Raw genomic sequence first — 26636 nt, forward strand, 5'->3', positions numbered from 1 at the left:
TCCTAGTTCTTCATAGGATTTTTCTATGATTCTGGCAAGTTCAAAAGGTTGTTCTGCTATATCTGTTTCTTTCAATTTCTGGCGGATCGCCACAGATGCTGCTTCTCCTTTTATGTTGGCTAGTAATATAGCCAAGACCTGCTTGAAGTGTTTCAGTAATTTCATACCCAGAGTTAAAGCAGGTTCTGGACCGTATTAATTTTGAATCTGTCTTAACACATCTGGTATTACCGCAATAGACGGAACACCATGTGTTTTTGTGTAAATGGAAGCAAAGACTGTGCCCCAAGTGTCACAGTCCTCCACATGTGGTGCGATCCCCATTGGAAGACCGATAGTCAGAATTCTGTGTTTCTCAGTAGGTGTAGTATCAGGAAACACTGCCTCTATTTGAGTGATTTTTTGTGCTAACCAGAATGGAATTTGTTCCCGTTTTGAGGGTGTTTTACCAAGACATGATTGTATGTTCTGTGGTGTAATTTTGTTTGTGTTCCCCTGATGAGGGGTCAGCTGTGGAATGTTAATTGCTGGTTGGACCGTTGAAGTCCGCATTACATATTGGACCAATTGTCTATGTGTTTTAATTAGCTGTTTTAGTTGAGCTAAGAGCTCTCGGTCTGACATTTTTTCAATGTCTGGATGTGGTGTGTAGCTGGCTAGAACCGGCCACGTCGCTCCTGGTCTACCTAGTGGACCGAGCCTGGTGATGTGATTTTGATGTTTTAGGGCGCCTTTAAACCAGAGCAGGTGCTCTTGGTAATTTAATGGGATTTCAACCTCTTCGAAAGGAGTGTATTCATCCGGAGGTTCCTCTATTTTGTAATAGTGGAAGTCGTGTGTCACAGCATTTGCTGCTGGAAAGTGTATCCATGAATAGAATACCTCTGTCTGCCGATATTCATGGGCCTCTACCACGAATATGACTGTACCACCTCGTGATGTCAGTCCATTTTCTATACGTTTAATAGTTATAGTTCTTCTTATGTTGACCGGAATGAGTATAGCATTCGGGTCATTCTGTTGGATAGTTGTGTCATCCAACAGTTGAGAAGCTGTGGCATCTCTTTCTTCGTCTCCGTCAGGCATTTTACTGACAGAAAGTTTTTTGGTTGCAGATCAAGTTTCAAGGGAAACAAAGATTAGGTGCACAATATTTTGGAACACTGTATCCTTCAACGTTAACTAAACCAAAACTTTACATAGGATTCTAATCCTACTAAGTTCCGGCGGATTTTAACCTTTAACCCACTCCAGACGTCTTTTGGAGTATTTACGGGAAAAGGGGTTCTGTAGGAAAAAGCACGACTGAGTTACTCTAGTGTCTTGCGTTAGATTATTGCCTTACCAAACGTTGGGCGCCATGTAGTGTAGTTCCTATAGTCCTAATAGGCTCTGCGCATTGGAATAATATAAACAGCAGTGTAGACGTAGGACTGAGGTCGACTAGGTCCCTACTGACTATATTAGACTTAATTAGTTTTGCCAGTTAGCTCAGAGGTCACTAGAAACGTTCTCGAATAAACAAGGAGGAGTTTAACTTCCTGGATAGACAAGAAGGGATTAGCTTTGCTCCCTCGGAATAAGAGGGAATCTCTAGAGTCGTGTGAAAACAATAGACAGCTATTTTACTCAGTCAATCGTGCATACTTAGTTTCACCAGAGTGCAGAGAAAAGAGAGATGGGCGTTTTCAATAAAATTTGTTATTTATTGAGCAGTCTTCTTTCTCATGCAAGAGAAATGAACTGCCACAATTGCAATACTTAGCATAAAGTAAAGTGCGTACAGTAAAAGGAGTATTATAAAATAATACTGTAAAAGCATTGATATGGTTTCTTAGCCATATGATACTTTAAAATAGATAAAATATATACATACAAATATACATTAAAGTCCACATTTGTAAAGCGCACAATCACCCGTTAGGGTCTCTAGGCGCTGGGGGCCGTCGGGAAGATTAAGCGAGCTATTGCCCAGAGTCACATGGTGCTGGGCTAACCTGCCGCCGGAGCCAGGGATCGAACCGTGGTCCCCAGATTCGAGCGTCAGTCGCCCCGGCCGTGGCGCCACACCTCTCCCCTTTGACTAACGTACTCAACTGGTGCTTTTAAATACGCCTACCCCGGTGTACCTGACCTACGCCTAATACGTGAGAAGGAGTAAGTAAGTAGCAGTTTAAGTTAAGTTGGTTTTGCCAAGAATCTGAGTCAAGAATTCTCTTTAAGAGTTTAGTCAGCTCCGTACCTGGGTAATAGAAAGCGGGAGGTCTGGTATCTCTCTCTCAGGACTCGATATCCCAGCAACCCGCAGGGTCGGCTGAGAACACCGGAGCTGGATTTCTCGGCAGGAGAAAAGACAGCGTCTCTCTCGGTGCGTCAAAAGGGAGGGGTGGCGTCCGTGGGCTCTCCCTATCAGCTGGGCTCTCGGGCAAGTAGATAGCCGCTCTGCTCCAAACCACCGTGCGTTTGCTTAAGGCAACGTTGGTATATTTATACCTGAAAGGTGCCAGGGTTTGACGTTAGGTTGGACATAAGACGTCAATAAAGATGTCACTAAGAACTGGACGTTCTTAGAGTGCTTACAGGAGTTCTAGGACAAATCAAAACAAAAGCCATGGGGAATTCCCAGGTTGCTGGAGGTTTGGTTTGTTTACAGAACTTGTTGTACTTTCTAGGAGCCTGGGGAAGTAGCCTTGCTTAATTTGGACTGCATGGGCTACGACTAAATATGGATATGATTCTTATACCTTTATAAGGATATTATTTATTATAACCACATAAGGGCATAAATCAGGAATATCGAATTAGGGTCCTAGATAGAATTACAACAGCTTAAGCAATTTCGAAGATTTAAATCGCGAAACAATACACAAAATTTGAGAAACAAGCATTCATTAAACAAATGCACAATTTGCTTCTTTACGTACATACACTTTATTAATATATATTTTAATTTTCTAAGATTTCATGGACCCCCCCCCCCGGACCAGAGGTTAAGAACCACTGATCTAGATGAACGTTATTAAATATTCTGCGCTTCAGTGATGTATATGCAATGTCACGGCATAACTACACTGCTAAGACCTCAGCTGCGGAAGGGCCTTACAGCAGGTGTGCGCAGACCAATGGATGGATATATAACTCCAGATCCATACAAACACAACCCCACTGAGATACGTATTTACACAGCGGCACACATGTATGTACATAGAGATGCATATAAGATTGTACAGTATCACAGATTGTTATTTCCAGTGCATGCACCGTACTCAGAGGCACCCACTCATACAGATGTGCAGTGTGCACACTCACAAATGCTTGTACAGACTTTCTTCTGTCATGCATAAACAAACTCACAGATGCTTACACTCCTACAGATGCACACATTGTTGTGAAGTCACATACATATAGATGTTTGTACAAACTCACAACTGAACATCTCCAGACAGTGCATACACAAACCCACAGATGCACACTTTCCAGACACACACATGCATACACATACTCACACACAGATGCGTATTTATATAATCTCGCAGATGTATATATCCAGACACGGGGATACACAAACTCACAGAGGCACACACTCATACAGATGCACACATTTATTTGCACTCTCACAAATACCACCAGACCGTGTGATATGTGAACTCACAGACATTCACATATGGAAGTACAAACTCAGAGCAAATAAATTCAGACAACAGCATTCACATCCTTGAAACACACACGCACATTTACTGGCATATTCTGATGCTCAAAATGCATACATACAAAGACAAAACACAAAGACTGAACCATGCCCACAAAAATACACAACTATAGAGATACACAGGCATGCACACCCAAAGATGACTCCAGAACCATCCATCGATGAACACATACTGTAACACATAGGTGTGAACATGTCTGCACACTAACATACCCACACATACACTCACAGATATAAAGTCACTGCCAGATAATGCACACATGTAAATACATACATGAATACACATTACGTAAGTATGTAAGTATGATCTTAGGGTGAGCAGAGTCATTGTTTGTTGTTGTCTGTTTTAAGAAACACCCTTGGCTGATTTCTTACCAAATGTCCAACAGCGGTGACTCTGGTAGTATATTTACCTAGTGGGTGTCACAACCTAGTATGTAGGGTGTCTCATTGGCTTCTGTGGGTCTTTAACTTTAAGAGGTACACACAAAGACATGGTCAAATATAAATACAGTTACACAAACACACAGCACTCACCCTGAAGGTTTTGCATTGTTCCTCTTCCTGGACCTTAGACTCCAGAATATATTCCTCCTTTTTCTTTAGAAGACGCAGACAATCTTGAAGTTTTACCTGCAGAGATGGGAGTGCAAGAAATAAGTGTAGATCGGTAGTGTGCAGTCTTTCTTACCAAACATACCTGCCCAGACTGTAGCAGCCACACATACAGATTGTATGTATCAGTTGTACATATTAAGACTAAGTACCAGCCTCAAGTATCACAAACGATGACACAGACAAGGATGTCACCTATTTGTACATTTTCAGATCTGAAGGACCTAGGGCCAGAATTCCTGCTCCAGGTAAGCTAGCTTCATCACTGGCACTTACTCCTACTTGATAAATACATTAGTATTTTACACCTAAGCTCATAATAATACTTAGATTGGAAACTACTTTAAAAAAGAAACTTTGTCCTAGTGACATTTTCAAAGCACTAAGGGAGAGTATCTATAACCCCAGCGCAGAATAAGCTGGTGAACATTCATGTTGCAAACGACTAGGGGAATTAGAAGCACCAGACTTTAAGCTGTACTACTACTGTGCACAGGCACAACACACACACAACTGGATACACTCTCTGCCATATATGGCTCCCTAAGCAATTGAGCAAGGCACAGCACATCAATACCCTAGAGTGCCCTGATTGGGAAGGCACCTTGACAGCGCCCTACTGTATTAAACTTAGTCAATAGTGCACGACTGGCCTAGAAGAGCCTCAGAAGGCGCTCAGCCTGCCCTGAGCTCTACACCCAGAAACAGTCCCCGACTCACCACCCGCTTTACTCAATTACAGCTGACAGGCTGACCCTCAACAGAATAAGAGGGCGGAGGATAACTAAGATAGGCGATGTATTTCCTCGTTGGTGCCTACATAGACTTAGCCACCGTCAGCAGGCGGATACAACCTACACTGGTGGAAGGATTCGCCTACATACGTATGCACGCCATTTGTGAAGCACACTACTCATCCTTTCTGTTGGAACCAAGAGCCTGCAAAGCACTCGTTACTCTGAATACTGCAATCCAATGCTCACCTGACCAGTAAATTATACGCTACTACACAGATATCTGCCCCACTGATTACCGATAAAGCTAAATGGTAAACACACCTGGCCACATAATTAACAAGCGAAAAGGGCTCTATTGCTTCAAACAAGCTGACAAATGGTCGACTAAAACTACTTCAGATCAACTTTTTGCATCAAGCCTACAGCACCCCATTAAAACAAGCCACATATAGTGTAGCGGCTCTAACAACTGCATGAGTTGCCCTGGACCGAATGCAGACTTTCTGCACCTGGTTTGGCACTGCCCTCAAATTGCAGCATTTGGGTGCAGATCTTGGAGTGTGAGTCTAGAAAACTGCCCTTTTAGGGTACCCCAAGTGACTACCTGCAACACTCAGGAGATTTGTCCCGCTCGCACTGCTGCTGGCAAAACTTAGTGCAACATCATTGACTTAAGCAACCTGGGTGGGAGCTGAGCCCCTAGCCCGTCGGACCACACGGCTCACTGACTGAGGAGTCTGACGACCTGATGCCACGGGCGGGATCTGGTTTGAGCATGAACTTGTCAAGCAGTAAAATTGTGCCAGGCCGGAGGCAAACCAGACCCATTACTGGAGGGGGGACAATGTAAAGTTGTCACACTAAATCTAACCACAACTAAAGCCTTTTAAATTGAAAACCACCATCAGTGAAGTAACCATCAGATGCAAAGCCCTCTCCAAGGCGGTCAAACATTGAACCAACCCTCTGCCAGAACCTACAGTCCCTGCATCAGTCGACAAATTAAATGACATCAACCTCATCACTATCATCATCTCCTTCAGTTAAGGAAAACTCTTAGGACGGGGTCATATCTTTGCCTTGCTAAAGAAACCATCCCTGGACCCAGCCGACCTCACCAACTTCTGCCCTATTACCTACTTTACAGGAGCACATCAGAAAGAATCATCTGTCACAGGAGGACCAAACTGTCTCCATACCAGACTGCACCCTGAGACAGCTACATTCCAAGTAGTAGACCATGCCCTCCTTCGCAGCACCCCTGACTTGCTTCATACTGGTCTCATGTTTGGAGGCAGATACAACAGTATAGTACTGTTCGGATTACTCCTTCGGCCCACCTTGCTGTTCTCCATGATTTTTCAGACCTCCCTGGCACGATCTCTCAGGACTGCAGATGGCTAGCCATGCCACTTGCGATGGCCAAACTCTGCACATTACGTCACTGGAGGCAGTCCTCCCTCCCCTGTCGACTGAATGGCTCCTTACACTGTATCGCATAGCGTGACATGAGAAAACCACATACTATAAATGACCAATTACAAATCTATGAGGCGGTCTCAAGCCCTTTCATGACAGCAGTGTTAGAATCTCTTGCCTGCACCCCACACCAGCGTGAAACACACTGACAGATGAACGAAGCCTCTATCATACTGAACCAGATGGCACCTGCCGGCTAACTGACACGGTTTGCGCCACTGCAGGCTTCCCAACACACTTGCCTCTTATCAGGCTCTCTTCCTTTCTCCCCACTCTCTCCCTTTTCCCACACCCACCCACTACCCCTTATGCCTAACAGTGCCCCCACTGCATTGGAGAGTACACACACTGCAACCTGTTTACCCTCACACCGAGGACGTGATCACACCTCGCCTATGATAGCCAGAAGATGACAATTGTCCACTTACCCTGTACCATATGCGTACCGTCTTCCCTAAGCCAGTCGCATTTAATACTTAATGTGCCCTCCTTTACTCCCCCTTTGTTTCCTTCTTTATTCTGTATCGTAATGGGATACCCAAGACACCTGAAACGTTTCCTTGACACCACTGACCTAAAAATGGCAACACAGACACTAGTCATCTCCAGACTAGAAATTGGGTGCTCTACCCTCGCAGGTCTATCTAAGAACTCTTTGGCCCCATTGAAAGCCTGCCTCAACGCCGCCACCAGACTCCTAACTGGGTCAAAGAAATTCGACCATATCTCTACCCACCTCACAGCTCTAAACTGGCTTCCTCTGGAGGCCAGAATCCAACTTAAGCTGGTTTGCATCACTCACAAGGCGCTATACTCCAAGACCCCAGCTTTACCCACCCAGAAACTCGTGATATCTGGAGGATTCAGAAACTCATGATCCGACAGACATTTTGCTCCAACCAGCACGCCTGCGAAAAAAAGAAAACATGCAATCGGGCCTTCTCGGAGGCCGCCCCAAGAATCTGGAACTCACTCCCGCCCACCATCAGAAGACTTCCTTCTTTGGCACTTTTTTAAAAAGGAGGCCAAATCTTTCCTTATGGGCAAATTCCTCGCTCAACGCTTCAATCTTAATCACCTCAGCAATTGTTTCTCCTTCTATTCGGCATTACTCATGGCTCTTCCGAGTGTTACCTACCCGGCTCTTCTGAGCATCCCACCCGGAAATGGAGACAGCTGCTTTCATATATAATGTATCTACCTGTTTTTATCCCACCTGTATCCGGGATACGTTACTGCCTATTATTTCTTTCTTTGTATAATGCATCTACTTGTTCCCATCCCAATTGTATACATCCGTCGTAAGACTGTTTGTACCACCTGGCAATCCTGTAAAGCCCTCTGATACCCTCACCGGTCTGGTTCGGGCTCAATAATACTCTAAAATAAATAAATAAATAAATAAATAGATAGGAGGCACTGCGTGCTACATTCTCATGCATCCCCGTGGCATGTTCTTGTAAAATCTTCAACTTTAAAGGTTGCAAATTAAAAAAAACATATCAAACAAACAATCAACCAGCTGTGATCAACATCCTGGAAAAAACGCATGGGATTTTCAGTCAATACCTTGATATGGTGACATCCTACCTCACCAACTGGTGCAAGTTCATATAAATGGGTTCAACAAGATCCCTCGAGATTCTGCCGCGAGGTACCGACGGACAGAGCGGTGCCTTATTCGTCCGAGCAGTTGCCGGGTGAGGTGAGGCTTACTTCCCACATATTGATGGGAAAGACCAATTGCATCAATAGAGCAATACTAAGAAGATGTGGTAGGATGGTCTTAAATGACCACTCTTATTTTACTTTGACAATGGTCTACCAATTCTTTGTTTTCATTATTCTAGCACATATGATAGTGTTATTGCAGTAGCAGATAAGAGCTTGGCCCTGACGAATGCCAGTGATTTTTCACATAAAGGCAGAAACATGTTGGCCCTATATAGATCTTTTTGGATTTCTACCAAGCAAGTTAGACAGTGATTTTTTCACACTGTCACCTCACTATCTTTTAATCTGACGTCCAGGCAAACACTATTAAAAGGTCTTTGTTTGCTTTGACAGCCATTTTAGACACTTCACCTGATTTATTTTTTGCACTGCACACATCAGCCTTACCTTTTGTACGAACATTTGCGGTGACCGGACCATGGTCCAGTGATGCGTTGCTAAAATACAACTGGGCGATCGCACACAGACCTAGGTTTGGAGGTCCTACATGATGAGGCTCCGCCATTTGGTGGGCTGATAGGCCATCAACAAATGCTGATTGAGTCCTATTTGACTTTCTGTCACTAAAGTTATTCTTTCTGTGCAATCACACCAGTGTTAGTTCTTGTATCTCAGCACCACTCGACCTACAGGCTTCGTTGTTATGGACATCCTACCTCACCAACTGGTGCAAGTTCATATAAATGGGTTCAACAAGATCCCAGAAATGGCCCGCCTGCCGCAGAGTACCTCGGGGCACCATCCTTTCTCCCCTCGTCTACAAGCTATAAAAGGGATCTCTTTGATCCATTCTTACAGACTGCATCAAGATCCATCAATTTTCAGATAATACTCAATGCTACCTAAAAATATCCGCACCCAACGACCTACAGGGAATCAAGTCTTGCCCTGAACTTACAGTTTTATTTGTCAACTAAAGCTAAACCACACAAAGACTGAATTCTTCATTTATTCCAACAGCTCAAAACAATCCCATTTTCATGATTGGCTCTCCAACTTAAACCAGACTTTTACCCCACCTTCGACACAGACCTCTCATTCAAGGAACACATTGCAAACATCTTGAACAAGTGAAGTCGGAAGATGACTTCAGAACAACCGTACAAGTCCTCTTCCATTTGGATGGAGGCAAAGCCCTGCTCAACTGTCTCCGCAATACCACTTGGCAACTATTAAAGGTAGCACACACAAAGCAACACAGCTCATCAAGGTCTTAAAGCAATTTAATCATATCATCTCCATATTACAAGACCTCACTGGCTCCTTCTTCCAGCCCAGATCATCTTCAAGACCAACTGCATCAGTTATAAAGCACTCAACAAGACACCAGCTTACCTGGCAAACAAACTAAAGGTATAGGGAACAACGTTAGACCAGGAGGACAGATATCACCAGACTTGGAGAAAAAGAATGTAAGAATAAAAACAACCACAAGGCAAATCTTCTCTATTCATGCTCCCATAATCTGGTAAAGCATCCCTAGCAATATAAAATCAGCTCAGACTCTCCCACAATTCGGAAAGATTCTGAAAACATATAACGAAGCACTACCAGAATTCGACAATCCACTCTTGCCCTTCCCCAACAACTGTATCTTTCCAGAGGCCTGGTCACCAAAGTACTGGCCACATATATCAAAATTGTATGTACAAATAACAGATATCCATATGGTAAATTCTGGCCACACATATCCATATTGGTCTGTATTAAGATATATCAGTGCCCCCTGACCAATTAAACATTTCCTCACAGCCCCTACCATTTCTATTCCAATTCACGTTAAATGACATCAGGCCTTCACCCTATAGTAAACGCTCTTGAAGGGTTCTCTATAAAGCAATGCCTTTTACTGACAAAGAACTAGCAGCCATAGAAAGAACGCAGGAGCCAGACCCACGTTGGATCTACAACAGAGAACAGACAACCAAAGTGAGATAGTGGGCACAAGCCATGTGCACAGTCTGGGACATAGAACACAGCAGAAGAACAGGTACCATCTCCATTCAGGGCATAAGACAAAGAGCAGACAGGTACAGAAGGCACCAGCCTCATTCAGGGTTTAAGGTAGAAAACAGAAACATTCACAGAACAGTTACCAGCCTCATACGGGGTCTATAACGGAGAACAGACAGAGCACAGACAGAGCAACAGAGCAGGAGCCAGCATAATACATGGTCAGCGAGAGAGCAGAAGCCAGCCTCATACACGGTCTATGACAGAGAACATACAGACACGGCGAAAGAGCTGAAGCCAGCCTCACACATGACCTATGACAGAGACAATACAGATACAGCGAAAGAGCTGAAGACACCCTCATACATGGTCTGTGACAGAGAACATAGACACAGTGAAAGAGCTGACGACAGCCTCATACATGGTCTGTGACAGAGAACATATAGACACAGTGAAAGAGCTGAAGACACCCTCATACATGGTCTGTGACAGAGAACATATAGACACAGCGAAAGAGCTGAAGCCAGCCTCATACACTGTGACAGAGAACATACAGACACGGCGAAAGAGCTGAAGACAGCCTCATACATGGTCTGTGACAGAGAACAAAGACACGGAGAGAGCAGGTGCCAGCCTCATACATGGCCTGCGACAGAGAACATACAACCAAAGTACGATAGTGGGCACTAGCCATGTGCACAGTCTGGGACATAGAACACAGCAGGAGAACAGCTACCATCTCCATACAGGGTACGAGACAAAGAACAGACAGGTACAGCAACAGAGCAGGCACCAGCCTCATTCGGGTTTAAAGCAGAAAGCAAACATTCAGAGAACGGGTACCAGCCTCATACATGGTCTGCGACAGAGAACAGGAGCTAGCTTGATACATGGTCTGTGACAGAGAACATACAGACACTGAGAGAGCAGAAGCCAGCCTCATACATTGTCTGTGACAGAGACATGATGTGAGAGCAGGAGCCAGCATCATACATGGCCTGCAACAGAATAGGCAGCCAGAGAGAGAGCAGGGGCCAGTGCCATACATGGTCTGCGACAAACAGGTAGGCACAGACAGAACGCAGAAGCCAGTTCCATAGTGGATCGTCAGAGAACAGACAACCAAAGTGAGATAGTGGGTACCAGCTGTTGTTGCAGGGATTCTACACATACACCGAAATATACGCAGGAAAACAGGTCCTCGGTGTATAGGGATTGTACCTGCCTACCACATTAGTACCCAAAATCCCCAAGCCGACTAGCTGTAATATCTCATTCGTTCTACTTAAACACGAAGCTACAGATGATTAGACAACCCGGAACAACACTCCTGACTCTCCCAGGAATCGCGGTGGCAAGACATACCCTTTCGCTTACTCACTCGTACCTCTCCACAATAAGGAATGTCAGTCACGGTTTTAGTTCAAAATGTTATTTAAATATTGTGCTCTATAATGCAGTATACAAGCCACTACCAGCAGCAAAATGCATAAAACTAAAACAGTGAGCATTGTTACAATACCATAGAATATAAAGGGGGATGTCATTATACATAGACAGTGGAAAAAGGACTACAACGCCTAACCACCCTCCCCTTGGTAAGTTAAAGTTTATTATATAAAGGAAGATCTCTAAGCTTTGTTAGCAAAGCCCATACCTTAGAGCAGTGGTTCCCAAACTTATCACTCCTGTGGACCCCCATTGAGTCACCACCAGAAGCCGGGGACCCCCAAGCAATTTGTAGGATTTAAATTTCAAACATTAAAACAGTAATTCGAACAAAATAAACACAAGTGTACACAAAAGAAAAACTCTATTACTAACACATTTTGGGGCATATTTACGAGCCCCTATCCCCATGGGAACGTCACTTTTTGCGATGTTCCCGTGGCGATATGGGCTTCACCTTATGTACAAGGCAGCGTTGAGCCACTTACTGTGGCTTAACACTGCTTTGCAAATAAGACCCCTTTTCATGCAATACTTAACGTGAAAGAGGTGGGCAGTAGGTGTTGCGATGACGTTCCACTGCAACACTCATTGATTTTTTTAACGCTGCCTCCTATTTACAGGGGCAGGGTAAATAGGAGGCTGCGCCAAAATTAAAACCAGGAAACACCTGGACTTAACTTGACGAAACGAGGAGAAAGGCTTTATTTCTCCTCGATTTTGCTTTTTCCATGTGTGCTGCCTTATGCAGTACACATGGAAAAAGCAAAACGCCTTGGGTTTTTTACGTTCAGGAAGGAGGATCTTCCTGTACATAAACAATCTTCCCCTGCACGCAGTCACACTTGCACTCTGGTGCAAGGGTGCCTGCATTGGCGCTACCCTGCTAAGTGTAGCGCCAGCGCAGGGGGGAATGCAGGACTGCACCATATTCTTGTAAATATGGTGCATCCCTACTTTTCCGAAGTGGTGGGCTGTGTCATTAAGCCAAGGAGGCTAACGACACGCTCATCCACTTCTGTTGTAAATATCCCTCTTAAATTTTTATATTGAAAGAATTAGCAAAAAACGAAATATTGTAATGGGAAGATTGGTGCTGCATCCCAGTGACAAACTTTTACATGGCTGGTTTTATAGTGCAGTACGAGGCTCCTGCTCCTGCCAGGGCCAGCCTGGAAACCAAAAGCAGCCCTAGAAAATGTTTTCAGACCAGTCCCCATACGGTGCATACCAAGTGCAATGAGTGAGCCTGACCACTACAGAGGGGGCTTTGGAATGCTCTCCCCCAAAGGTTTTTGGGAAACAATGGTGCAGTCTACAACACAGTTATCATTACATATTGAATTTTATTAGCTTTTAAAGAATAGTAAATAAAGACCTTATTATGTACCAGGATACGACAATCTGGGAAGAAAAATAAGTTACTGACAAAAGCAGTAAGTAACCGACTGACCTTTGCACATGAAATTTAAAAGAAATTAAATGCATGGTACATGTTCTTTGCAGTAGGCATGTTAACCCTCTGTGCTACAAGTTAAAGCTGCCACTGGACAAAACTCTCTCCTCTCTCTCTCTCCAGCAGGTACATTAATCACTGGTGTTATCTTGACACTTTTATTGTTGCTCGAAAACTGCTAATTCTGCAAGGAACTTTGAAGTGCTTTTAAAACTGCTGCCTGCGGACCCCCTGGGAATGTGTCAAGGACCCCTGGGGGTCCGTGGACTACAGTTTGGGAAACACTGCCTTAGAGCATAGATGGAAGGTTTATAATCATAGGAACAGCATAGCTCTTCTTCAAGGAAAGATGTCTCTCCAGCGTGTGTGAACAACATGCATCCCCGTAATATCAAAGCATGAGTCTCCAGCAGTGCAGCTGCGTTTAGCATGTTTTGTATAGGTGCTAGGGACTGACCAGAAGAGAACAACAAGGGGCATGTTTATCGACCTTGCACATCGTGTACAGACTAACCTCCAGGAACAAGCAGAAAAACACAGAAAGCAGACGGTTCTCATGTGAAAGGCACAAACAGTCTTGCAAAATAAAGTCATGTAGTAACGTGCGCAAAAGCAGCATCATGGCAGGAGAGCTCATGCTAACTTAGCAATGTCTGCAACATACAAGAGAGCATCAGTCAGGCTCATACATGATCTGTGTCAGAGAACAGACTGATACACCAAGACAGCAGGTGTGAGACCTACACAGGAGCAAAGAGAGAACAGATAAACAAAAATAGAGAGCAGGCACTGCCATGATCCCAGTCTAACAGAAAACAGGCATAGGAAGATAGATGGCTTCAATTCCAGTAGGGTCTGTGACAGCCATGGAGAGAGAGCAGGATCCAGACTCAGCAAAAGAGTACATACCAGCCACATACAGTGTATGCAACAGAGAACAGGCAGACACAGAGAGACACATAGAGAGAGCGCCGGAGCCAGATCTATAGTCAGCCACAGAGAACAGACAGCGAGAGAGACAGATCTACACAGGATCTGCCACAGAGAACAGACAGACAGAGACCAGGAGTCATATCTTTACAGGGTCTGCCACAGAGAACAGACAGCAAGAGAGCTGGAGCCAGATATATACAGGGTCTGCCACAGAGAACAAAGAAGAGAGCCAGAACCAGATCTATACAGGGTCTGCCACAGTGAAAAGGCATTCACAAGAGAGCAGGAGCTAACCCACAAACAGACAGGGGTGAGAAAGGTTAAAGGGGGATAAGGGTTTTTTAGGGTTCAGGGATGGGTAAAGAAAGAGGGTAAGGCGTTTTTATGATTCAGGATCAGGTAGCGGTAAAGGAGGTAATGGTTGAGGGGCTGGTGGAGGTAAAGGAGGTAATAGTAGCGGTGCTGGTAGAGGTAAAGGGGTATTTGCAGCCCCCGATGAGGTGGGCGTACAGTCTGTACCATAACCATAAGAATGTGTGTTCCACACCCTTCATTGCTGCACCTCTGGGTCTTCTGCTCTGTACCATGGCAGCCTATGTGCCACATCTGAATTACTGCACCGCTTCACCTGCGGCTCTTCTGCTCTGTACCATGTCAGCCTATGAGCCACACACGGCATTGCTGCACCTCTTGACCTGCAGCTCTTCAGCTCTGTACCAGGTTTTCCTTTGTGACACACCCTGCATTGCTGCACCTCCTCTGTTGTGTCTAATGACGTGAGCTACACCCTGAATTGTTTTATCAATTCTTCTGACACCAACAAATGTTTGAGCCCATGTTCTACACTGCACTGCAAAACTGAATCCTTTAAGTATAGCTTGACATCACTAAACACCCACACACATCCCTTCTGATCTTCTATAGCTGCTTGTGTACCGCAATGTATATGCCTGTGGTCTCAGCGCTCTGACAAACACACTGTGTGCTCTTTTGTACTTCTTATACAGGTCTCACAGAGTGCAGGCTTCGTAAAATCATAAATATTAACTAGACCTGCAAGTCTAGTAAATTGAATAACCTACTTGACCCAACTGTAATGTACTTGACCAGTTAACTGTAATTGTGTAATCCTAGGCAAATATGTTGTCTTATGTAGCCAGCGCCTTCTTCATCACACAAAAGAGCACCTTGAAACATGCAAGTTCACTATTTCTGCTGTATAAAAAAAAAAAAACTATTTATTAACTATGTATTAACTGTGTAAAATAATATCAAGACTAAAGGCAGAAGGTGCAGCTGGCCCGAACGGGCTGCCAAACGCCATCTTCAAACATGACCCGGCCTTCTGGGCAGAAACTCTAACGCTACTTTTCAATCATATTTATAAAGAAGACCAGGTCCCATCATCCTGGAAGGGCAGTGTTATTCACCCAATATTTAGGTCTCGCCTGTCAATGTGCATGCACATTGAGCGGAGCGAGACTATAAGGGCTTAAACAGAGTTTACCTAGACTGGCGATTTGATGAAGTGCATGTGCGCTTTTAGCTCAATGCGCAAGCACAATGAGTTAAAATGCGCGTGCACAGCATCAAATCGTCAGCTTGGTGCCGCCAGCAGGTCTTCCCGCTCCGTCCCCTGCTGCATCAAAGGCTTTGAGCTCTGCCTCAGCCCAGCAATTCTCCTCCCCTAATTTCTTTTAACTTGTTTTCACTTCTTTCACGGCCGCGCTCTGCTTTGCGCTCTGCTTTCAGTTTACTTTCAGTTTTCCTCTCTTGATATAACTTAATACTGCAGCCTGCCTTTCTCTCACAGACAGACCAGCCTTAGTGCGTGCGCTCTCACTCTCCAGCTCCGCTTTACATTTCCCATTTACTTTCGCTTTCCTTGTTTCAGGACTCTCTTTCTCTCCTAGCTTTACTCTTTGCTATCTGCCTCTTAGTATCACCCGTTGGTATTCATTTCTGCAACCAATACCTCCTCTGCTATTCTTTCTCTGTGAAGTGGCTCTGTGCACTTCTGTGTTAAACCTTCTGACTGCAGTTTCTTTCCCAGCTCCTCTCTTGATATAACTTAATACTGCAGCCTGCCTTTCTCTCACAGACAGACCAGCCTTAGTGCGTGCGCTCTCCCACGGGCAGCTTGGCCTCAGGCATTCACCCCAGCACGACTTCTCCTCCCCCCTAATTACATCCCTGCTGTTTACTTCTTTCACGGCCGCGAGGCCGTGCTTCAAAGGAATCCGCCGCCTGCTTTAATTACATTAGCTTAGTTTTGATGATTTTGGTTAATATTGGGTCTAAAGTTACTTTTTTTATTGCCGCACGGCGCCAATGCTTCTTTTTTTTAAGTTCCTCTTTGATTCTTTTCGCGAGTCTGGCCTTTACTGGTCTTGGCATACGATCCACTGTGTCTCTTCACCTGCCCTCATCATTATCACTTCCTCTAGCGTCCTGTCCTTTTGATTCGACTTACCGCATCTCTTTTCGTAGCCCCCTTCATTTCTAATTCTGTCTCATCCGTTTACGTAGTCTATTTCCTGGTCTCACCTGTCATATCTTATGACTTCTTTCTTTTCTCTGGACCTTCCCCCAAGTCTTGTACCAGACACATTTTAAACTTTATTTTTCCCGACTTAAGCCTTTCTCTCTGACCTATTATCTCTTCTCACCCGCCTTCCCTTTGCATGCCTCTTGACCACCCACCATACCATGCTGCTCTCGGCTTCTCCCCATTCCTGTACACCCTTGTTCGAGCCACCGTCTTTTTGTGTATTGAATCATGCCATGCCCAGCTAGCTCTGCCCTGCATCCTCTTTCAGCTCATCGTTTGCACTCGTAGGAGGCGTTTACTGCGGGGTCTCCTTTCCTTCATTCTTTTATCATCGCTTTCATAGTACAATGTGAGATTTCCTGCTTGCACCCAAGAGCGAGAATGTCAGCGAATGCAAATATGTGCAGAGTAGAAAGACTCCTCTGCTGGAACAGCTGCCGGCTCAGCTGGTCGCCTCACTTTGTTGACTCCTCGGTGCCAAGGAGAAGTGTTAGCGGGTCGGTGCTGATGTATGTATTTATTTTATTTATTTAGTGCATTTTTATATAGCGGGGACTTTACCCAAAGGTGTCAGAGCGCTTCACAACAGAACCAAGAACGTTACATGAGGAGAATAGTCCATATTTTACACTTTACAGAAACATGTACTGTTACGTTCAGGAGCCTTGTCCTTGGAACAGCTATTAATAGGCTGAGGTTTGGTCTCAGCACTTCGGAGGCTTCTGAGCACAAAGTATGCCAAATAAATGTAGCTGGTCGCTCAGGCCGTCGCCTTTCAGTTATAATCGCCCTCAGTGTTTACAAAACATATTGCATTACAAATGCTATAGGTGTAACATTTGCGAAAGTTATAACTATTGCCATTGTAAATGACAAAGCTATTAATTTAGCTATTTCAAAAAACAACACAATAATTTAAAAAAATCATTTATAAGACCAATAGCTCAAACTTTCCTAATGCGAGACCTATTGCATTTCCAATGCTTGTTAAACATGGTGACCACCGCAAACCAACAAACTACAGGCTTATATCTTTAATAGATGTGGAGGCAAAGCTCTACGCCTCTTGCATCCTTTTAAACCTGTAAGATTGGATTGAAGAAACAAACAGAATCCCCGGATGCAAACCGGCTTCAGGCGGAAAATGGGAACAATTACCAACCTGACCTGCCTGTCATTATTAATGGATAGAGCGGTAGCAAAGGGAGCACAGCTGTACGCCTGCTTTGTCGACATCAAATCGGCATTCGATCGGGTTAACAGAGAGCGATTATGGGAAAACTAAAGACCTGGGGTGTGCCGACCAATCTTTTAAAGGCAATAAACGCTCTATACCAAAGTACCCGGGCAAGAGTGAAACTGGGCAATGGAGCCTATACAACGAGGAGCATACCAACGCGCCAAGGCCTAAAACAAGGCTGTGTTTTAGCGCCTACTCTTTTCAACCTCTTCCTTTCCGACCTCTCAACCGTGCTGGACTCGGATGAAGTTCACCCGCCATCATTGTCTAATCATCGAATCCCTTGCCTGCAATACGCAGACTATATAGTATTGCTGAGTAAAACTCCAATAGGTCTACAAAGAGCACTAAATAAATTAGTAGCTTATTTGAAACAGGAAGGGTTGGACCTAAACAAAGAAAAAACAAAAGTGGTCCGCCTAGTGGACCCCAAAAAACTTAGGTACACCTGGATGGCGAACGGGGCAAAGGTGGAAGAACAAGGGTCTTACAAGTACCTCGGAATCACAATATCTCAGGGAGCAAAACAAACGGAGCACAAAACAGCAATACGTGCAAAAGCTCAAACCCTGATTTTCGCTTACCGCTTACTAAATGCAAAAATGGACTGCCCAAATTATAAGCATCTGTTGAAAGTCATGTCGGCCCAAATTTTGCCTACCCTGTCCTACGGTCTGGTCACCTGGTGTGGCAAGGAAGCCGACGTACTAAATGACCTACAAACTAAAATCTATAAAGCTGTTTTTAATCTCCCAAAATGTGCCTCAGCTTCTCAAGTTAGGCTCGAATTTGATCTGCAAAACCAGAAATACAGGAGCATGAGCGGCTTCGTAAAACTGTGCAACAAACTCAGATCTGCAGAGCCAGATTCAATGGACTGGCAAAGCTGGGAAGAAATAAAAAAAATCAAGGGGAGTCCGGAACCCCGTGTACCTGGGGAAAGTACTTGAAAGTCTGTGTGAAAGAGCTGGAGTTGGAAGCAGCATGGGAAGCCGGGATGGACAAAGCAAGCTTAAGTAGATCGGCCAACATGGAGGCAATAAAGAAGTCTTTTCAAGATGACAAAGATATATTTATAAAACGGCGACATGGCTGGTCTATTATAAATTCCTTCATAGCAGGAAAACCACATGCTTATTTAACTTCCCATTTTAACAAGCATCTAAAAAGAGCTTTTATGAACTATAGGATGGGTATGCACATCTCGAAGGACCTACTACCTCCCTGGAAAGGAGCCCATCAGACCGAGCAATGCCGACTATGCGGGTACAAATCTGAATCTTTAGCCCATTTTCTGTGCGTCTGCCCGGTACTTATGGCACAGAGGCAAAGACTTCTGAAATCCATCTTTAATGAGCTAAAGATCCGTTCCTGCAGACAAGCTGTCACATGTTGGCTGGGAGGGAGTTCTATCATCATGGCGTGCAGAGGAACTAAGTTTCTGGCAGAGGTGAAAAAATGTTTGACTCAAGCTGAACAGGGGGTTGCCCAAGAGGCGGGACACTAGACCACCCTAATGCCAGGGATTGTAAAAGCTCGCATGAACTTGTAAAATCAATCTGAGAACTTTAGATAGGGGGAGTATCTCTGGAAGAAAGTTTGTTTAAACATAATTTTACACTATTTCCTAACTGGGGAGGAGAAACTATTTTAGTAGAATGTATCAAATTTCGAATTAACATTTTATCATGTGTAAATTGTAATAATTTTAATGTATTATGCAATAAAACTTTTTGACTTTGACTAACTATTTATTAACTAGACTAAACGTTTGCTCCATGTATAATAAGTATCGAGCCCACACAGAGGGTACACATGATCCAGTTTGTCTTAGTCCACTAATGGCATGGTCATCTGGTCAGGAATATTTCACAGTTCATGTTGAAAGACACAATTTTAATAAATAGAATACTAAAGCATGATGTGGTATCACATTTACAGACAGTACATTTTCCATTGACATGCCCACAAACATGTAGCTATACTGATAAAACTATATAGAGCATAAACAATGTATGGAAATTAGGTTTCAGCATTAACAGTTAACGTTTGCACATCACCAAGTAAAGTGTTTTGATTTGTTATGATCCTATAAAAATGTTTTTTTCGTCTAATAGAATTACAAACATGTGCCTACATAACTACTGAAATATATTTTGAAATGTGTGTACGGTTCAATTATTAGATATTTCAATGTTGTGTTAGAAAAAGAGCCTGAAATCTTACAGCCTTTTGTTTCACAGCGCGATTGTCACACAGTTCACTTTAGAAAATCATCTAACTTCACAGCCATAGAAAGAAAACTAAATGTAGGAAGACAAACTGACTTTTGACCTCCGTCTCTGAATGGCGAGTAAATGTGACAAGATAAAAACAAGATTTAAAGGCATAATTATTGCTCATTCACTTTGTGAGCAAACAGAATACCTGTTATTTGTCAGCTCGCCAGAACGGGCAAGTAGGCACTAAAAATAGCTTGTCCTGATGAAATATGACTCGCCAGAGCGAGTGGAATTCGAGGGCTGGAGTGTATTTACTTACAATCCCTATGCACCCACAAAAACACCTTGTGCTTATGGGAAGCCTTTTGTAGGGGATCCACTGGGTTCGTAGTGATCCATGAATGCCTACAGACATCTTGTGCTCTTCTTCTGCCTCTTCTATGAGGCTCAGTGTACAACCTGTAGTCCCTGAAAGCCAACATACATACCTTATGTTCTCTGTGAGAACACGAGTATCTTCACTCCTGAACCATGACAACCTGTGTTGCTCAAATGTGAATTAACATGAATAAAAGAAAAGACAAGAAGCGTTTGGCAAAATGGAAGAGTTTGTTTAATTAAACGTGTGGGCTGAGAGCACAGCACAGATATACGGTCGGAGAACTGCCTCAATTTTCAGTCAGTTTGAGATCAGTTTATATACAGTTCATTGCGTGCCACAAACAGTTCCGGCGATCCTTTTATGGTTAGGTATCTGAACCACTGTCTTTGAAGTCATAAAAGAATGCATTGAATGAGGAATCCAGGTGGGCCTCGACCTTACGTGTACACACTGCGGCCAGTGGATAAAGTATCTAGATGTCCCAAATGGGGTGTGTGTGATCACTGTGTGTGCAGTGTCTTTATTGGCTATGTGTTCCTAACTATCTGACTTTATGGGATTTTAGGAATGTGCGTACCACTCTGATCATGTGTGCTTATTGGGGCAAATCTCTCTGGACCATTGTGGTGTCGCTGCGCCTATCTGTAGGAATGCTCAGGGTTTCCTGTTAGCGTGACTGTCTGCCTGCTACGTGCCACCCCACCTGTGACCTGCCAATTGGTAACTTCAGGCCTGGGTCTCAGAGCCTGCCTGACCACATATTTCTGAGTCGGGGTTGACGGAAAGGTCATAACGGGCGAATACGATAAGAGAGATGCAATTTTGTTGTCCTACATACATGTACTATTATTCATATTGATATGGACCATCTTAATATCAACACTCACATACAACCCATGTGCTCTTGGGCACCCTTCTCAATGAGATCCTGGAGGTGAGGTTTGAATCCCATATTACCCAAACCCATACTTTGCATCCTCTTAAAGACTTAACGAGTGGATCCGCTTGTGAACCCTGAACAACCACACACATACCTGGTGTTACTCTACACCAGGGGTACTCATAGTACGGCCCGCGGGCCGCCAGCGGCCCGGCAAGCCTTCATTGGCGGCCCGCGGACCTTACTTAGCTTGCACTTTGCATTTCCTGACCTACAGGTAAAAACAGAAGATGGCCACAGGAGCATACTTAGTGAATACGTATTCACTACGTATGCTCCTGCAGCCATCTTCTCTGTTTACTGCTGGCCTCTGATTGTGCCCGACTCTGTGACGTCATGCATGGCACCAGCGGGAAGCACAGGCCCTTTGAAAGTCAGCTGTAATCGCAGCACTTTTACAGCTAACTTAAAGGGCATTTTGGGAAGCTTCCTGTGCCCGTGGTGCCGACGTCCTCTCCGCCCGCAGCCTCTTCTCTTTGGCCCGCAGCCTCTACTCGCCCCCCCACTGCCTCAGGACGACCTCTTCTCTCCGCCGCGACACAGCAGCCTCTTCTCACCCAGGTCCGGGTGTGTGTCCCCAGAGTTGATTTGCTTTTGTTTGATAATGTTATCTAGGATGCTGGCAGCGACAGATAACATTGGAAATATATAAATATGTTACATTTTTAATGTATTTACACACTAAATTGTTAAATACTTTCGTTCTCACATTAAACAAGATGTCGTTGTAATCCTTTTTTGCGTGCACAATGGGGTTATAAAATAATTAACCAAAATATACATATTTAATATAAATGCAATTCATAAAAGTATTAGTGTTTTCTTTGAAGATGTGCTGCTGTTACTACGTGTTGCCCTCTATGCGCTATTTTCTGCCTCATGGGAGCAACGAAACTAAAATTGCTTTTTGATTTTATTCTTATTTTGATTAGTGTTTCTGAATCTTTAAATTTCAGTAAACAATTCTTACTTGTAGCAACCAAGACAGAGCAAGCAGTCTGGCCCCAATAAGTTACATGGCCCCAAAGTGCTGCCAGAATATGTCCAGTCTGTGCTCAATGTCTCTTTCAGCCATTTGTGCATTGCAGAATTCTGATACTAGGTGTAGGATGCTCGCCTTCTTTTGGGACGCCTGCAACTGGAGTGGCGACTCTACGTTTCCCTTTTTATTATTATATAATTTGCAGGTAATCTGTAGTTCATCTCTGGAATGAGTCTTTTAGAAAGTTGATATTTTGTAGGTGACATCAACGAACATAGGGAGACAGACAAACAGAGACAGAGGGAGGCAGACAAACAGATGGAGGGAGAGCAGGGATGTGGAATTCCTATAGCCCGACGCCCGGGACATATTGTTTGGGGTCAAGGGCAACAAGTTTTAATGTACACTTTGTCCTTGGGACAAGTAGGCCCAACCCCCTGCAGCACAAACCCTTTGGCTGCCAGTTTACAGTAACACATTGTGGATCAGGGAAGGGCATTCTCTACAATTAAGGTAAAGTGTGTGTTATATGTAATATATGTGATAATGCTGTTCAAACTTGTATATATGGTTCATTAACACAATGCCTTTATTATTAGAGTGAGCACTAAAAGTAAATGTTTTAAGCTCAGCTTGCACTACTGACGGTGGTTCCAGTATAAAAGTGTACACACATTTTCAATGTTTAGTAATATGAGGCTATGTATAAAGCACCCAGAATGCTCTCTGATTATATGCAAATATTTGCAGAAGCTTGAAAGCAAGAGTGATGATTCTTTGCTTTCAAAAGAAAATGTTCACAAAAAAATGCATGTAAGAAAAGAAAACATTTATCTAAACTACTGTAAGATTTTAGGTACTATATCTTTGCAGCATCGTTTAGTAACATGTTGATGTATGTTAGTATTTCCCAAAAATATTCAGAATGAAATATCAGTGTAACCAGTTTAAATACGAATATCGAAAACAAAAATAAACAAGCATTGGCAAAGCTAGTGGATCTCAAATTGGTGGTCAGCCTTTTGGTTCTGTCAAGGCGTGACTTGTTTAGGCATGGTTTTTGTAAAACCATAACAGTGTGGGAGCTGCTGGGTCCTCACCAGTCTAACAAGCATTGTCAAAAGCAAAACATTGCCACAGTGGTTCTGCGCACTGAACAAAACTACATTGTGTGCCAAAATGCTCCTTCTAAAAGAGCAAAATACTGTCACTTACAGGGACACCAGCTAATCGACAGACGGAGAGAGAATAAAAAACAAAACAAAAGGTCATGGTTAACACCAGACCTAATTAGAGACCCAATTAAAGAAAGTCTCAAAAGTGCATCCATGGTATATATCCTTGCATTAAGTACATATGTACAGTTTCCAGGAATTCACAAGAATTTACAGAAGTAGGCCAATAAATAGTACTCCCAGAAAATATTTGTGATCTGCATTTTAGCATGAGCAAATATGCAGGTGTAGATTTGCTTATGTGAAAATCTAAATGTTTTCAAGTTCACTTTTCCTCCAACCACTTTTTTCCCAACCCTGGAAGAAGTTTTAAGTCTGCCACTGTCAGTAGTAAATTTCCAACCGTTCTCAGTATGGGAAATGATTAGAGAAGAATTGGTGAAAACCCTTAAAACATGCACGTTAGTAGGTTTGCAAAGACTAAAAAGGGCATTCCAACCCTGGAACTATTGCTTACCACTACCTTCAGCCCCAGTATGTAGACCTTCAGAAACATAGAAGCTTAAGGGAATTGCTAGTATTCAAACACTACTATGGTATGAACCCTGGCATAATCAGAGAGGCTATATCAGAACTCTTATATAATGAGATTGTTGCGTAATTTGTTGCCGCATTAGATGGCACAAAGGGGACAAGTGGATCTTGTTACAGGACAAGTAGGTTTAATAAGCAGCCTGCCCCATGGACAAGTAGATGTTTTAATAAATTCCACACCCCTGGAGAGGGAGACAGACAGAGGGAGACAAAGGAACGGAGACATAGGGAGTCAGAGGAAGGGAGAGGGAAGACAGAGGAAGGGAGAGGGAAGACAGGAAGGGAGACAGAGGGAGGGAGAGAGGGAGACAAAGAGAGAGACAGAGGGAGAGAGAGGGAGAGAGAGGGAGGGGAGACAGGGAGACAGAGGGGGAGGCAGACAGAGGGGGGAGGCAGAAAGAGAGAGAGAGACAGTGAGAGAGACAGAGTGATGTGTGTATGCCGGGTCTGGTGACTCAGTGGACGAAGGTGTCCACTGCAGGGATCGGTGATCAACCTCATGGTCACAGGTTTTTTTGTTGCTCTAGCCCCGCCCCCTCCCCCACTGACCCCGCCCCCACCGGTGTGGCCCTCGGACACAAACCACACTGTAAATTTGGCCCCCGAGAGAAAGTTTGTGAGTACACATGCTCTACACCTTCGTCCTCTGTTGAACACACATACTTTTTACAGCCTTCTCTTCGGGACCCACAGAATTCGTAAACATGGACAGACATGCATAATGCCCTTCAACAGCCTCCTATATGGACCTGCAGGGGGACTAGTGACCCCTTGAAATCCACAAACATTACTTGTGCTCTTCTGGAGCCTCTTCGACGGGATGCACAGGGAGACGTGTGAGATCTGAACACCCGCACACACAGCTTTTGGTCTCCTGCTGCCTCTTGGTGTGGCTCACCAAGTGACTTATTGATCTCTAAATTTCCCAGACATACCTTGTGCGCTTCGCTCAGTATCATAACACCTAACACACCCCTTGTACTCCTCTGCAGGTCCCTCAGGTCACTTCACTTGTAGTACCAGAACTCACACCTTGTGCTCCTTTGCAGGATCCTCAATGGAGCTCACTTTGGGAGCATGATACCTCAAGGCCCACAGACATACCTTGTACTCCTCTGCAGCCTCTTCTACAGGAGTCACTGAGTGAGTTTTATGCTCGTTGGACTCCCGGCACACCACACAGATCATCCTCTGATCCTCTGCACAGAACAACTTAAGTTTCTCTTCATGTTTCTCGCACAGATTCTCCCCCTGGGGCTTTACTGGGGGCAGGTGAAGCTGTTTTAACATGTCCACGATTTTCCCCAGTTGCTTGTTGGGCCGGAGGTTTTTTCCACAAGATGTTGCTCTGCACTGTGGACAGGGGTAGTTTCCATCTCCTCTCTCCCAGGTCAGAGTGATGCAGGAGCGGCAGAAGTTGTGCCCACAATCAATAGTCACTGGATCAGTGAAACATTCCAAACAGATGGAACACGTGGCCTCTTTCTGGAGGTCCCCGAGCTGAGCTGCTGCCGCCATGATGCAGAAAAGACAAAGTTAAACAAAGTTTTTTTCTTCTTCTTTTTAAAAGTGGGTGAGACGGCGCCATTGAGGCGCAGCGTAGGCTGGGATTGGCTGACAGTGTGCAGGCTCCCCATTGGTTGCTGAGCAGCACCATTGCATTGTGGATTGGCTGATAGTCTGCTGGTTTCCATTGGTTGCTGCTGAGGACAAGGTAAGCACTAGTCTAATTAGTAGAGAATCTGCTGGGTGCCATTGGTTGGTTAATCTCAGCGCAGACACGGATTTGCTGGGAGCCTGAATGTTCCTGTTGGCTTTTATTGGTTGACAGCATGCTGGCTCTCATTGGTTGACGCTGAAGATGTGATGTATCATAGCCTCGTAAACACTCCCATAACTTATTTACTTCACGCTGTGCTCTCTGGTTTACGAAATGTAAAACATAAAACGGAGGAAGACTTTTAAGGCAGCGAGAAAGGGAAAAACACTAGTAGAATGAAAAAAATGAACGAGTGGATTAAAAATGAACGAATGGCCTAGAACTGTAACAATACACGTGTCAGAGAATGAAAGAAGAAACTACATGCGAGGAAGAAGAAAAAAATAATAAATAGCGTCTTCATAGGGAAAAGCTGTGACAATGAGGAGGTGAAAGTAAAAGGGCAAGAAAAGGAGAACAGTAGAAGAAAGAAAGAAACCGTTCTGCAGCAGGGCCAGACTGGGAACCAGAGGCCGGCCTGGGAAATTTGCCTTACAACCCCCCTTACTCAGACCCCTCAGGATACTGCGGCATAGATTTGCAAATTTAGCGGCACAAGAATGAAAATTATGTAGCATTTTTGTGGCACTTTATTTTACTCGTCATTATTTCTTTCAGCCATAAATCAATTGAAACTGTTTTAATAGAGTATGTCACTTCGTAATAGGTATGATGATTAAAGAGTCAGAGGTTTTTTGCTCTATTCTAGCAAACCAGCACAATAGC

General features: G+C 44.1%; 1 protein-coding gene across 1 annotated transcript in view; it reads right to left on the reverse strand.

The window, feature by feature from the left end:
- Positions 1–25751, reverse strand: part of LOC144754185 (E3 ubiquitin-protein ligase TRIM39-like) — a 138829-nt gene extending 113078 nt beyond the window's left edge. The window contains exons 1-2 of the mRNA XM_078641769.1: positions 25256–25751; positions 4247–4342 (exon numbers count right to left, since the gene is read on the reverse strand). Of these exons, the coding sequence (XP_078497895.1) occupies positions 4247–4342; positions 25256–25669 (510 nt within the window). The 5' untranslated portion in view covers positions 25670–25751. The remainder of the gene's footprint in view (positions 1–4246; positions 4343–25255) is intronic.
- Positions 25752–26636: the final 885 nt, after the last annotated feature.

Source organism: Lissotriton helveticus, chromosome 5_1 (assembly GCF_964261635.1).
Source record: "Lissotriton helveticus chromosome 5_1, aLisHel1.1, whole genome shotgun sequence".
Lineage (NCBI taxonomy): Eukaryota > Metazoa > Chordata > Amphibia > Caudata > Salamandridae > Lissotriton > Lissotriton helveticus.